The 16,241-nt window shown below is 41.3% G+C and overlaps 1 protein-coding gene across 1 annotated transcript in view; it reads right to left on the reverse strand.

Moving 5' to 3' along the window:
• The window catches only part of SH3BGRL2 (SH3 domain binding glutamate rich protein like 2), a 36,441-nt gene extending 28,755 nt beyond the window's left edge, over positions 1 to 7,686 (reverse strand). Inside the window, exon 1 of the mRNA XM_041412415.1 lies at positions 7,451 to 7,686. Coding sequence (XP_041268349.1) covers positions 7,451 to 7,495 — 45 coding nt within the window. The 5' untranslated portion in view covers positions 7,496 to 7,686. The remainder of the gene's footprint in view (positions 1 to 7,450) is intronic.
• Between the last annotated feature and the right edge of the window lie 8,555 nt (positions 7,687 to 16,241).

Below are 16,241 nucleotides of genomic sequence, written 5' to 3' on the forward strand. Positions count from 1 at the left end.
TATATGGATATTTGTATTTCTACATATATATGCATGCATGCAAAAGTACATATCTACCTATGCATATTCAAACAAAATACAAGTTGATACATATGCAAATATCACTCCCAGGCATTAACTTCCGCAAGTTTATTCCTTGCAGTAAAATGACAAACACCTTGTGTTTTCCCACTTTGTCCTAGCAGGAATGATGGGTATTAGTTATCCAGGGACAGAACAGCAAAACCAACAATAACAAATCCTGGAACTCTTAACTGTGAAGACAAGTTCTGTCCTACCCAAGGCAGATGGGCAGCAACAGAAGGGCATACTGTCTCTGATAATTCACTTGGCTTCCTGAACAAACTGCATCTCCTAAGAACTTCTCTTCAGAAATCAGCTAGCAAGACAGTTACTCCCTTTTCTTTGTACCAAATTCAATTACAGTGAAGTAGAATATTAAATTTAGACTAAATAAGCTTGTTTTGTTTACTGATGTAAATCGATTTTCCCTTCCCCCACTAATGAGATAGAAATAACTTGTATTGAGTAGGTTCCTCATCACTGTAGCTCTTAATACCACAAAAGGAGGATACCCACATGCCTTAGACTCAGCCCCTTCAAAATGGTGATAAATATCTTACAGTAAAGTAGCACACTTGAGTGGAAGAAGTGCCACAGCTTTGAACAGAAGAATTAAAAGATTTCACCCCAAAATACTTCACAGATGGAGGTCTACAGCCCACATAAGACAAGAAAGGCAGTTTTGTGATTGTGTTCTCTAGCAATAAGACAAACTATGTTAAATGAATTGCCTATACAATATTTATATGTCAGTCACTGCTTCTGCTCAGTCACCAACAACTTTGGGTCATTCCTTGAAAGATCAGGTCACCCTTTGTTCATCTACACAAGACACACTGAAATCTGATGTTTTCAGAAATGACAGGCAACAGTGACTTAGGTCTCTGAATTGAGTCCATCGGCACATCCAACAGGTGCCAACTAAACAACAAACCAACCTCAAGAGAGATTATGGAAACAATATCTCAGCTACTGAGGAATTCAGAAGCTGTTCTGAGCTTTGGCAGCTATCTGCAGACCAATTTCATTGACAGGCACAGGTAAGAAACACTACCACTGCCTCTACATTTACCCTCACCTTGCCAAGGAAGAAAATTTGCCAACTTAAGGGACTTGTGAAATGTTAACTATCTTCTGTAAAATTTATTTAAAAATTAAGCTGTTAAAAAACACTGACATACTTGAACATGGTCATGCTTTTTTGGATACAGAATAGATTCCATGGAGTACTGTGTTTCTGTGTTCATTACTCTTCTTAGCAAGCTTCCACACTACAAGGAAAACAAAGACTGCAGCACTTCCTTTTGGACAGACTCCCCTGGGGGCCAACACTTGAGGCTGCAGGTGAGGAAGCTGTTGATCTTAGAGTACTTGCTAGCAAAGACATACACTCTGGGTTACCAGCTCAGTGACAATTTTCTATCTTCAGGTTGCACTCAGATTGATAAACATAAAAGTAATACTGTTATTATACAATGAAGAACTTCCTTAAATGCTATTTTTCCAGAACTCCCAATTTATGAACATTCCTGAGTAACTTGTACTAAAAAATTGCATGCAAGTTAGCTTTTACTTCAATATTCTTTTTCATTTATTATAATCAAATTCAGTTATATGCAACATCCAGAAATCACTGGCATTATGACCAGAATCAGGAAAAATAATTTGTAGACTTTAACAATCTGGGTGGAAGATTAAGGAGAACAGGTTACTATCAGTGAAGCATGTCCACCTGGGGACTTGTACTCTATAGAAAAACAAAGGGGAAAAGTCTTCATAACCTCAGTCAGAACAATACCTCCTTTGAAGTTTTATTACAGCTGATTGTAATCAAAGGTCAGTAACAAACTTTCTGCACATGACACTGTGTAGTCCAAAGTGTGTTTTTAAAGTAGCATTATTTCTGACATGATCTATCTGCCAAGAAGAAGTGTAAATATTTGAAAAGCACTAGAGCATACAGGAATGGTGCAACAGTTAGGTACTAAATACCATACACAAATTCAACTGGCATCCTTGTGACTAGGGTTCACACTCAGCTCCCTCCTGAACACATTCCTCAAGTGATCTGAACTGCTGTTCACATGCACATAGTTCTCTCCATCACAAGGCAGAAGAATGGAACTAGAGTTTAGACTTATTTGGAATAAAGACCTGAAACCTAGATGCAGACACTGAAAGGTGAAAACCAGCTAAAGCCTTCAACATTGACCTCCCTACCTCACAGAATTCAGTCATGAGTGAGGCTCTCAGGCTCTCTCTGCCACAACCCTGCAAAATAGGACTGACAGAAGCCAGCAAAAATGAATATGAGTCACCTGACTTGATAATAAGAAATTTGAGGAAGAATGAAGTCAAGGGACTAGATCCAGGGAGTCCCCACATCTCTCCTATGCACCCACTGTAATTGCTAATGTCCAAGACGTGGATACATGATGTGTCCAGTGACTGAGCAAGGATCCAGCTAGCTTCTTTCTCCTGTTATCACTGCTGTGGTTACAGCAGTGCTCTGTAGGTGCACAGCCAAAAGCACCACCACCTTGAACAGGTGAAGTGACACAGTATGATGTTCGTGTGGGATTCATAAATCAGGCTTTGAGGATCCAATCCAACAGGTGTATCCTCAGCATGCTGACAGATGTAGACAACACTGTGATTAAGCACTTAAAATATGCTGTTTCCCATGTAAATAATGCAGGATCACTTCCAACTGTAAAGATTATTGTCTCATTTCTGAAAAGCTAGCTTACCTGCTGCTCTGATCTGATTTTATGAATTTCAAATATTAAAAAATCATTATAATATTTAAAATTTTAAAAGCTTATTATTTTTTTAGTTGAACTTGCATAAATCACATGCAACAAGCTGTAAGTCCCTCCAAATGACCACCATAACTAATACTGTTTTCTCAAAAGGCACTTTTATGACTCAACCAAATCACTTTCGGTTTTGACTGTAATACTTTTGGGGTAAAGAAAGGCAAACAAAAAAAAAAGTTAAGATGGTGGATATTCTAGAAGTGACATATTCTAAGTTAACTTATTCCACAACTCCAACAAGAAGCACAATCTTTCTGAGGAGTGCTATGACAAATGTTGAGTTACAATGACTTTTTACAAACAAGGGTGGAGTTGAAATTCATCATCCATTGGAAACCAGCTTACCCTTAAGAATGCTAGCACTGTATTCGTCTCCATTACATTACCCAACAACAAGTGAACCAAACAAACATGACTACAATTATTCTGACATTCCAAAGTTTTATAATGTGATTTAAAGTCATTCCAGGAAACAAAAAATCCAACTCATTTGACCTCCATAATACGCTTAATCAAAAAGAGAGCTTTAGTCTCATAAAACCAATATTTGCTATAAAAACAATTTAACAATAACTGTACCTATCTTATCAAGCTTCCTAGTAAAAAAATCCATAATCCTCTTCAGTCACAAGAGTCAAAGTCCAAGTTTTGGTCATTTAAAATAGTCTATTCTTTTCAGGTTGCTGCTGTTCCTCCCCAAACTCTCCTGTCCTCTCAAACATGTTCTCCTGAAGAATGTGGTTGAGCAGCACTTATCTTTGTGAACTAAAAAGAATTCATTTCAGTGACCTGTTTTTCTCATCTTGTGAACATACAAAAATTTCAATGGAAAATTGTTTCACACATCTCACTAGTCAAAGTAGATTGTACCTGTTGTGCCATCATTTCACTAATTTCCCTATATTATCTGCTCAGCTCAACAGATGAAGCTTCAACAAATTAATACCACAAAGGAGAAAGTACAAGTGAGGCAGCTGTTGAAGGTTCTCCATTATTTAACAGCTCTTCAGTGACATTCCCCTTACCTGATCTTCAGCCCTCTAACTGCAAGACTGAAGTCTTCTCTGGTTTGGCATTTCTAGATAACAGCAGGAATTCCAAATTTAAAGTTACTTAGCTCATACTACCAGCTTCCTGATAAACGTAAAGGTGCTTTAAACCGCTGAAAACCATTTAACTATGAGTCTGCATGTAGTACAGTAATACAAGTGTAAATTCTTATTGATAGACTGGATAAAGTGAAACAGATAAAATGACAGTCATCTGTGAAACATGAGCATAAACTATTTCCTGAAAACAGTGAAGTACTGCTGAGGGAGAAAAGCAAAGGCTACTTTTAAAGTAACCCTTCTCTTAGGCACAAAAGAACATTGATTGTCCTTATCAGGGAGGAGCAGCAAAGCCTGCCTCCCCAGCCCTACAAAGAGCTGCTTGGAATTCGAGACACAGCTTACCAACACAAGTAGAAATTCAGGTCAGAAAGAGCAGGAGACAGTAAGGCTTGTAGAAACATGCCTGTCTGCCTATTCAGAGGCTTCGCACTGCGATTCGATTGAATCTGCCTAATGCATGCTTAGAACAACACGAGGTGATTTAGAAAGGTACCCGCACGCACAGTGCCTCCCTCCTCCCTTCCCACACCAAGGTCTCAGAAACTTCTCCACAGCGTCCCTACAGGCTGAACCCCCTGTCCAGCTTCCCTAAACACCGAAGATCAATGTTTCCATTCCGGCAACAGCTACCTTTTGGGATGTGTGAGTTATTTTAAGCTCATGAAGCATTTATAGTCACAAGTTTTATAAAACAAACAAAAAGCAGTTACAACAATTAACCTCTCGGGGGCCTAAGAACTTTCAGATGTTTGGAAGATGCTGCAGGGAGAACTCCAAAACCAAGTGAAGGGCAAATTCACATTATTCTTGGCTCCTTCTCATTCGCTTCAATTACTTCCTTTTCTCACTCTTTGGAATGACCCTCAAAATACTTTATGCACTACACTCTTATAATTATGTATGACAATTATATATTTTTATCTTCTTTAGCCCAAAACAAATTACACCAAGTATCAAGATCAATAAATACTTTAATAGTTTCTAGATAAAGTTATATTCATGCAAACTAAAGCCTTTTCTGAGTATACAATCAGTGTATTTCTCAGGAATGCTTTAGCCAAATGCCTATCACTTGACCTGGGTATTCTGAAGATTTCAAAAGGAGTCATACACAGAGTTTAGCTCGTTATATTTGCCAAAACAAAAGCTTACTCTAGAGACTAGACGGACTTTCCATTTTAAAATAAAGAGTAATTTAACAAAGTATCTCTAGAGAGATTGGAAAAATAATTACGTCACAATGACACTGCTTTTTTTGTCAGTCAGTATTACATATAGAAGTTTCTGGTCAATTACAGCAGGTCAGATACTAATCTGAGAAATATCCACTCCTATAAGCAATTAGTCTACAATTTGAATCAAGTTGACTTACAGGTTATAAACCATTTTTAGTAGGAGACAGAGTAGGATCTATATGGGGTACTCATTTTTTCTCAATGGGGCAATATTCTTACTCATGAATTGCACAGGACCCCAAAAAAATAGCTGATGTAGTGCTGAAGGAGATGACAATTGTATGACTCAAACACGTTTTCTTTCCCTAATGTTTAGTTCTAGAAGGATGATAATAAGTTTAAAACTTCCCTTAAAACTGTTTAAAGACATGAAATACAGTAACCACCTTCTTCTCCAGATGCAGATTCCCACATAACTAGCTAATAATAGTGTTTTCTTCGTCATTTTCCTCCATCCTTAGCCTGGATCTAAGGACACCCCCTGCAAAGCCTACAGAAAAAAAGGAAAGCCTCCGTCATACAACACTGAGAACAGCAGGAACCTAGCCCATAATTAAAGTTCTTAAATGCTATGACAACACAGATGAAATAAAAAAAACCTGACAGAAAAGAGATGTCAGAGCTCTGGCCCTTTATAACAGTACCTTTAATCACTGAATCATCTGTTCTGCTCTGGTTAGGCTACACTCAGATGTATTACTGACCAGATGAAGAAAGTTTACTATCACCAGCATGCAAACTGGTGATATTCTACCCATATTCTGTCATTTTCTTGTTGTCCAACACAGAAAAAAAGTCAGCAAGAGAACTGATGTGCAATTTAAATTGCTTGTCAAACTCAGATTTGGTTTGCTAGGTTAACAGATAGTTATGAGGATTATATTGCTCTGCTAACTGCATATGTACCTTGCAGGCAGACAGGGGAAGGAGAGAGCAGAGTCAAAAACTCCAAGCAGTAACCTCCTTGCAGACTGGAGATGGGGGTGACTGAACTATGTGGCCCTTTTCTACCCCTCCAATGAAAACAAAATACAAAACTATGTATATTGTTCAGCCCATGGGGCATGAAACAGAAACTAAAACCAGCAATGCTACACTACCACAGCATGAACCAACTGCCCATGCAGGGAAGATGATGTTTCTCTTACGGATGCTTGATGAAGATGGATTACAGAGTTCTGAAGATGCTGTGTTTACTCAGTTGGCTACTGAAATGGATAATTAGTTTTTATTAGCTGTAATGCAGCCACTAAGCATTTTGAACACTTCATGCCAAAACATATGAGAACACATACCTGTCATCATGTTACTGAACTGAAAACTAGATCCACACGGTAAAAGGCTGAAGGAACTGAATACACAATAAACCTTCAGACAGGAATGTGCTACATCCTTCTGCAACACAGAAAGTGCTGCTGCCTCACTGCTGAAGCATAAAGAATATCAATTACATCTAAATCCTTTCAATGTTTCTTATTAAAGAACTAATTCAGTAGAATGTTTATGCCCTGATTTCCTTTACAGAAAGCTGTCACTTTATATGAAAATATGGAAATTCATAGGTCACACGCATAATTAATTAAACAAGAGAATGATGTACAAGCTTCAGTTAAACAGAGAACGCAGTGACTTCAAAAGCAAGTCTGAGAAGAGCTGTTCCTATTCCGGAGTATTTCTTAACGCAGAGAGGTGCTGGTGGCCTGCAGCTTGTCCCTAGGCTCTCCTTGTATTTATCTGTCCACCCTGCGGTGGGTGGAAGGCACCGAGGCACCGCACCCGCCCGGGCTCGGCTCCCCTCGGGATGTTCTCCCCCGCACCGCGGCGCTGATCGCCTCCCAGCAGGGAAAGTTTAGCCCCACTTAACGACCTCTAAGACCCTTTATACACACCCAAGGTTTGTCCCCTACAAAGGTTTCGGGGTGCTTGGTTTGCCAAAGGCAATTTACCAACTAGTTAAGCTTCGGCAGCCTTGCGGAGGAGAGTTGTCTTTTCCGCCCCCACCGCACACGCAACCGCGGCAAATTCAGCCCCGCGTCCCAGGGCAGCCCACGGACGGACTCGGGTCCGTGCCGGCGTGCGGGGACAAGGCTGGGAGCCGAGGGCAGGCTAGGCAAAGGGAGGACGAGCTGCCAGCCCCGCGCAGTCCCCGGCCCCGCAGGCTGAGCCCTGCCCGCGGCGGCCGCGCTCCCTTCCCTGCTCCCCGCCGCTCGCCCGCACTCACCGCCACCGAGCCCGAGGAGGAGGCGACGAAGACGCGGATCACCATCTTCACCTCATGAGCCGCGGCCACAGGAGCGCTCGGGACGGGGCAGCGAAGCTGCGAGGAGCCGCTCCCCCGCACGGGACGGGACCGGGGCCGCCCAGCTCCACCTCGCCGCCGCCCCCGAGCGTGACCACCGCCCGGAGCTCGCCCTGCCCTGCCCGCGCAGCCCCGCTCTCTCGGACGAGCCCGCTCCGGCTCCCGGCTGCCAGGAGCAGCGATAGCGGCGAGAGGCGGGGGTGTGTGGGCGGCGCGCAGGGACCGACGGGCGCTGTAGTCCTCGCCGGGCGGGGACAGCCGTAGCACGGAGCCGGGAGGGAGTCAGGAAGGAGCCTGCCCGCCCCCAGCTGCCGGGGAGACGGAGGCATGCGGCAGCCTGCCCGCCCCAGCCGCCTGCCCCAGCGCCCGGGGCTGTCACCGTGCCCCTGGGAGAGGCTGAGAGGGGCTCGTGCCGCCCTCCAGGTGCGCTGCCCGCAGGTCGAGGTGAACAACGCGTGAAATTGCTCCCCCCGCCAGGAGGGCTGCTCCTCGCTCCAGCTCAGGCTGCTCCTGGTCCTCCTATCCCATGGGGAGCCGCCAGATCTGATTCGCTGTGTCCGGGTCTGGCCCCTTGGTCGCCGCTTACTGCGGCAAAGGGACGGAAAATGAGCCGTTCTGGATAGGCAATCCTGTCAAAGCCAGCAACAGGGACAAGGCAGGAGAGGCAGGACACTGGGTGACAGGGCTGTCCTACGCCATATATCCCAAAGGAGTTAAACAGCGCTGCCCGTTTTCACTCCCTGGTACGGATGTACAGCTCCCAATATTGTCAGCTGTGGAACAGACGCTATTAATCATCAGGATAAGCAAATAACCCCAAATAACCCTTCATCAGTCAGCTCATCTGCAAGTGACCAAGGGCAACTGGGTCCTCATCAGTTTTTGGGTCTGTGAAGATGCAGACTGCCTTTAAAGTCCAGAACCACACAGCTCACAACCTTACACGTTACTACAGTCGTAACCCTCATCCTCTTGCTTCCCTGCATGCAGCCAGATGGTTGCTCATTCCTTCTGACTAAATTTCTCCCTCACACCTTTTCACCCCAATGATGAAGTGTGCTGTGTCATCCTCCTCCACACCTTTGCATTGCCCCTGCCCTCAGTGAATTTCCACTGTTCAGACTAAGCACAGACCTCGACTTGCTGTTAAATATATCCTTAAAGCTTGTTGTACATTTTAATATTGATTATTTATTTTGAAATCCTGAATTTCTTGAGGAAGATACCTAGCAGGAGCCATAAAACTCTCAGTACTCTCTTAGAGCTTGATTTATCTTGTGGGATTCATTGAAAAGCTTTCTACTGATTTCACTGTCCTCTGGACTGGAGCTTAATATCAGGAATATAAAGTCCTAAAATGGGAATTCAAGTACCAATCTTGCAGGGATGTATGCATTACTTTGCTTTCATGAGAGTGCTTGCTGAAAGAAAAAAAGAGTAAACTTCATTAGAGTGCACTTAGGTACAAAGGTTGAGATTTTCTGGCTTCAGTGCTCCTGTCTTCACTTGAGCATAACTTTTACTATGGGAACCACAAACTGGTGATCAACAAGGGTTTATTGTTTAATTGCTGCTGAATGACCAGGAAAAGCAGCAAAGGAGACAAACTTGTTTTTATGTTGGTTTGTAAGGCAACACCAAGCAACTTGTTAAAATTCTGTGATAGGTGGGTAATTATAGGAATTTGCTGGAAAATTCCCATTACCTTATTCAGTTAATTTCCTTCAGGCTGCAGGATTATTTCTGACAACAAATTTTCCTGTATTTCTCAAAGTTTTTCTTTACAAGATGGAGGTGCTTACTTCCTACTTATTTCTCTATTTACTCACTACTAGAAAATATTGGGTTTAATATTCTGTTTTGGTCGTACTCTCATTTTATGAAACAAAATCAGGGCAACTCACTGCAGCTGGTTGTACATGATCCACTCACAGCACTAATACATAGCTTTAAACTATAATATTAATTAAGTCCTGCTCACTAATATAGTTCATAAATACTGCAAAGCAGAAAAAGTTACACTGATTCTGAAGGGTGCTGGACACCTTTAACTCTCACTAAATAGAAGAGAATGCTCCTACATCTCAGAGACAGCCTTGACACATAACCAATAACCCAGAGAAATCATGTGGCAATAGCATTATATGGAAAAAGCATGAGCTGTAAATAAGAAAATTAGGAATTCTAAAGGGACTGTAAAAACTGTAACTAAGGCATTTTTTAAGATTGTTTCCTCTTCATAAGAGAATCCTCTATTTTGTTAGCTCCAAAAGCCACAGATAGAGTCTCCTTTCCTGTGTGGAAAACAGACAACTTTAATTTCAGTTCATTTTAAAGTGCTTATAAGCTGCATAAATCCTCAAAAGCTATGGGGGAAAAATGACAGACAAGACACTGCACATTTTTCTTTTTTTACTGTTTTTAGAGTCTCCCTTTTGTTCCTGTAGCCCTTGGGTTGGTCATCTCCTACAGTTTGAATTTCAAAACAGAGTCTGAGCAGCTAAACTCATGGCCAGAGTTGATAAACTCAAATTGAGCTAAAGTACCAGAGCTCATGAAGATCTTCCCTCTATCACACTTGGCACAGTTTCAGCCAAAGCTTCAGCATCTTTATTCCACACATATTTAGTGTGTATTCCACACATATTTATTTGAGAAACCATCAAAGAGTAGGGGGCTCCCTGCCCACATGCAACTTGACAACTAATGCAACAACTTAATTAAAGGATCCTTTCAAACACTCTTTGGAACTGATTTTGAAAAATCTCAGCCCGTATTTCAATGAATTTTCTTGTATTTCTCAATTTTTAAGTACATTTATAATATTTTGGCCTAAAAATCTTGGACCTAGGACTTTTTGGTAACAATTTTGATGCAACATGGGAATTGAAAATCCAGACAGCTTTCTCATGTCTCTCTTTTGCCAGTCCTTCCATACACATAATGAAACTAGTTCATTGAGGAAGTAATCCAGAAAGTTAGGAAAAATAAATGTTACACTGAGAAGCTGAAGATTTTAAAGCTTGTAGAACAGCTTCTTACTTTATGTGGCTCCTAAGCAGAGAATTGTTCCTCTGTGGTGTGTAAAACCTATTGGATATCACTCTGTGATGTTTTGCATTTTCAAGTACTGTACAGGTTAAGACTGGACATCACCCTTTGTCCTGCAGCTGCTGCTGATGAATGTCCTGAGGCCACACCTGTAACTCCATTTCTATTGTACAGTTCTGGACGCTTGAAGACAAAACAATACAAACTTTGAGTTAAGTAGAAGAAATGTAATAAATTAAAAACATTGCTGAAATGATTTATGAGCAGTTTCCCATGTTTACAGGAGGTACAGAAAGACCGGAGTAGACAATGTGAATTTAGGGGAGGCAGGGGCAGTTTCTAAGGATTTTGTGGTAAGAATGATTCATTGTTATGCCAGATCTTCATGGAAGATTAAACAGAACTTTACTGCTGCTAAGGTAACAAAGTACACACAAACCCAAGGCTCATGAGTATGTGGAAACAGAAGTATAAAAGTACAACTTTGAACAAAGAACATCCTTGTTATGATAAAAGGTGATTGTATAGTAAGATGTATCAGGCATAGAATAAAAATACAGGAGAAAAAAAAATTATGTTCAGGACTGAAAAAATTGTTAAGGTGGCTTTATTTCCACCTGAAAGAAGCACTCTGTCCAAGGCATTTTAGAAGTTTTCTGGTCTGTAGGTTGTTGGTACCAATCAATTATTTCTCTGGGTTCTGTGAAACACTGCTAAGAAACAGTGAAGTCTCGTAGATTCTGCAACATCTAAATAATTTAAATTTCTAAAGAGGTCTTTATCACTTTTTTAAAATTCCAAGTATCAAAACATGTTGAAAATTACAGATTTAGAATGCCATTAAAGCTCTGAGAGTTCAGATCAATCTTTTTTTGGTAGAAATGTGACTTTCCATAGTACGGAGAAGAAAATGGAAGTTAAGGGGTAGAGAAGACGCATTGCTCCAGCTTCAACAGAGTATCATCAGCTGCTCTTGCACTGCAGAACACCAGAGAAAGATAACTGAAAGGCTCTAAACCATACAAAATGGCCAAGATAATGTAATGTAAGTACAGGACTGTTTCATTTGTTGAGTAATGGCACTCAGCGCAGTGGCTGATAGCTGTCTTGGCCAGACACAGCTTGAAAGCACATGAGATAATGCTGCTTGGAGCCCAACTCTCTGCATACATCCTAGAAGCCACTGTATTTTTAAGGTATCTTTTTGTTCACAGAAGTAACCAGGACACAATTTCTCCGTTGTGCTTAAATGCCTGCAGCTGTGGGCTGTGCATACTCTTATGAATCCTCCTCTACATGCACAACAGGTCAAGCAGCTCCTAGTCAAGCTCACTCTAGCCTTTGCAAAATTTTTTGGACGTTTTATTAATCATTGTTTCTCAATAACAAACTCAGTTTCATCCAAGACTCTGTTCTTTCCAGAACCTTCACAGTGGCCAGAAGTTTATATCCAGAGCATTTCTCAGTTTTTCCCACAGTCAGATTTTAGAGATAACATCCCAAGATAGAGTTCTTTCTCTTTTGAGTTGAATTACTCTGGAGATACGATGAAGCCCATGTGTTGAAGTAGGCTCTTGGGAAGAGACAGAGCTGGAACAATTTTGAGAAAGCTATTGATTCTTGCATTTACAAATTCATGGCATGTTGAGTAGAGAGGTACATCTGTTCTTCACTTCAGAATTATTTCTGTACCATCTCTTTATAACTGTCAGAAGAAAATAAACCCAAACAAACAAACAAAAAATTTTTAAATTCCAGAGATCTTAAGTAAATCTTCCTTTATGCCATTAAATCTAAATGTACTTAGATAATTACAAAGCTGTATGAGTCCTTTCTTCTCAGGGTGTGCTCTTTAGTTGAAGTCACAATCTGCTGCTCTTGAGTTAAAACATGACTAGTTTTAGTATCTGTGGCTGCTTGATTCCCTCCATTAATTCCTAATTCTAAGGAATTTGAAAACAAAAACATTTTCCTGTGAAGTTCCACATCTGATATTGGTCAGTCATCTGACTTGCTCAGTCAACAGGATCTGGAAATTAAAACACTTTTCATGTTCTATATAAATCAGTCATCACTCCTTAAACTTCCAGCTATATTGTGTAAGGAGTTCTAGAGTTTATTTTCTGCTTGGATCTTTAATGATCCACTGTAACTGAAGGTGGTTTCAGTCAGTGTCAAGCCTTCTACCTTGTCTACACTTTCAGCACAAGATACTGCAAGCAAATCAGGCCCAACAATGTCAAGTGCAGTAGGTTTGCATTCGTATTTCTGCTGATTTGAACAATCTTTAGTAATCTACATTGCTGCAGAGGGATGAAGGATGAAAGCCCCCACAAATCTCATTTCCCCATCTGCCATTCCAATGAAACCTAAATTAACAAGCTCTCAAGATGTGAAGTGCACTCAAAGAGCAGCCATGGAGCCTTACATTCCTGCCAGCCCTTTCCGGGAGGGATCTTCTGCCAAGCCCTCGGAAAAACAATCTACTACCACATTCATTTTGGCTTTTTTTCAGCGGTTTTCCCATATCTGTTCAGTTCCACTCTGACAAGGCACTTTAGAAGACTAATTTCTTGCAGGATACAGAAGTGGGTCGGCAATAATATTTACACATGCAAGGACAGAAAGAGTAATCTTGCAGAGAATAAGGAGCAGTTGAGTACATGAATTTTGGCAACTTGCCTGAAGTGTATGCACTAAATTAACTAAAAATAGTTACTATTTTTATCATATTTAGCAGTTTTTTAGTTTTTCTGTGTTCTCACAGAACAGAGAGGTGGGAAAGCATCTCAAACATGGAAAGCTGATGTAAATTTGAGGGCAAGGATTATGTATGCTCTGCATTTCAAGCATCGGTTCAAGGCCACAGATGGAGGCCACTCTCCCACTGAGGGGACACAAGACTCTACTCGGTCACAATTTTGAGATGATCTTTAGGAACCATCAGAAAAAAATCTTTGGTCCACCTTTAATCTTCATCTCAGAGGACAAAGGTGTCCCACGTGCAGCATGGGTGGCCCAGTAGTGGTCTGCTGGCCCCTACCCTGGCTGAGGTGTAGCCCATCGCTCTGCAGAAGCGAGAGCTGACAGAGCCCTTCCCCACAGACAGGAGGCACAAGCAGAATGAATTTAACTCCGTAGAAGCAGTGCAGACAACTACAGCCAACCTGCTGGCATTCTTCTGGACCAGGGGAGTGATACCCTGACATTGGGCATTGTTGGCTTCTTGGGAAGGGGCCAAGGAGAATGAAAGAGTGGAGAAATCACAGGGGTTCTGTTTCCCAAACTGGAAAGGGGATGACCCAATCTGGAGAGGGGACTAGCAAGTGGAAGCTGAAGCTGGTAGAGGGAGAAGGCAGAAAAGGAAAGAGTGGCAGCAGTAATTAGGCCTGTGCTGCAGACAGGCTGTATTGACCTACATGGGAAGTGATTGCAGGCTGTTTGAACTAAGATGACCCTTTACTGCCTGGACAGAAGATGAAGAGATATGGACTCAGAGCAGGAGCACGCAGAATGGAAACCAGGTGCCTGGCCTGGCACCATCAGGTTAACATAGATACAGCCTGTGCAACCAATACACTGAACAAAGGAACATGTAGGAGACAATGTAAGCCAAACAAAAAGTCAGGTGATAGGTAGAGAAATCATTCATGCCCTTCCATGCATCGCCTTACAAGTCTCAACCCTAACTGTTTTGAACTAAACATGGACCTGCCTGTCAAAGTAGATGTACATTTTGTAGTCTTTGGTAGTACAACCCTGTAAAATTTGCTTATTCCCTTTAGATTTGTAGAATAAAGTTGGTTACATTTTGCATTTCCATGTCCTGTGTTCTGCACAATGTTTTCCCTGATCAAATCTTTGGTGCAGCTGCTACTCTGTCTCAGAGCTACCTGAGATTTATTTTGCCCTGCTATAAAGGTACTGGGGAGGTAGTGGTTGGAAAGTAGTATTTTCCATGGGGGCTAATTAACCTGCAACTGTTGTTCAGTTGTAAAATGTAAAGTGGTGAAAATGCTAAATGGAATTTTAAGCACTTCCAAAAAGTCAGCTACAAAACTCAGTACTGTTACCCCAGGCCACATCTGATCTTACCATCTCCTCCTTGCAGAAAAAGAATGACATTTTTTGCATCCATGTTTTTCCACTGGGAGAACTGCTGGTTGACACAATAAGTATGTATGACTTTTGTCAGTGAAGGCTCAGCTTAGGCCAGCTTCCAGACTAGTCAGAGCATGAATTAGATTATAAGAACAAAAAGCTAATACAGCCCCATTTGTTTGGGGTTTTTTACTTAACTAGAAAAGGATGATGAAAAACATACAACTGGTCTTTATAGGAAATCTGTAAAACAATCATGGCTTGATCAAAATGAGAAGTTAGGAGAGGCTAGCAAAATTAATCTTGCTGCAAGAAATATTTTATCAATTCACCAAAACCATCTTCTCAATATATACTTTCTATTTCACTAAGCAACAGACATCATGCAGCCAGCAGGGTAAAGTCTGCTGCTCTGCTAATGGCATGGCAAGGGTAAGCATGTCAAAGCTGCCATTGATTTTTTTCTAAATGCAGCTAGACTGAACAAAAATTACTTTCAGAATAGCAGATATAAAATAACTAATGAAGGTATGGCCAAGCAACTATGCTGCTAAAGCTATTTTGACAGCACACCTGTCTCAGTCATAATATATTTTAGTCATGGTCAGCATAGGCTGCTCTTAGATAACTCCTGAAAAGGAAGCTACAGTATTTTAAAAACCTTACTTGTCTAAATTTTCTTTTTTGTATACAGGAAGTTGTCTTTTGATCACAATTTGTCCACAAATGAATAAATATGGTATAACAGTTCTATCAGACCCTAAGTGGGTGAATATTTGTAATGTCTACTTTCAACACATAAACCCCCTCCACCCCTCAACCAGTCGTATTTGAAAGAACAGGAGATAACTTTGACTCAATACTAACTTTTTAATGATGATAACTAAAGTTTAGGAAAGTCTGACGAACACTGAACTCAACACAATTGTGTCATAATTGGATGCATTATTTTTCAATGGAATCTAGATAACAGGATATGCAACATACCCATTCTCAGTGGTTTTGGACCACATAATAGGCTGTACTGGAGGCCAGTGTGAGGGGTTCCTCCTCACATCATCAGCGGTTCAAAGACTAGCAAGGGTTCAGCAAACACCTCATGGGAGAAGGGAAAAATATTGTTTCATATACCCACAGAGCCAGTTCAGATCTTTCATTTCGAATCCCCATTGAATCACTGAAGTCTGCAGCTGCAGTCTTTATTGCCTTTGAGTAGACCTCACTCAGACAAGTAGCATTCAGTGAAATAAATGGGACTATCTGCATGAAAGACAGATACTCCACAACATGGGTTGCAGATTCAGGCTGAGAGACAACTGTAAATCATCATGAAAGCAAGAGCAGACTGCTTTTTAGAATGTGACTGGCAAGGCCCTTACAAACCTTTTATTGCATGATCCAGTGGCGAGCCTAGAGAAATCGAGCTTGGTTATGATTTTAGCTGCCAAACTAGGTGCAGCAGGCAGAAAATCAGAGAATCATATGCATCCTGCATATCTTCTTGAAAGCAACTTCTGAGACACAGTCTCTCTTGCAATATTTATTTCAGGATCTTTCAATT

This window comes from Onychostruthus taczanowskii, unplaced genomic scaffold (genome assembly GCF_017590055.1).
Source record: "Onychostruthus taczanowskii isolate IOZ18803 unplaced genomic scaffold, ASM1759005v1 scaffold39, whole genome shotgun sequence".
NCBI classification, from domain to species: Eukaryota; Metazoa; Chordata; class Aves; order Passeriformes; family Passeridae; genus Onychostruthus; species Onychostruthus taczanowskii.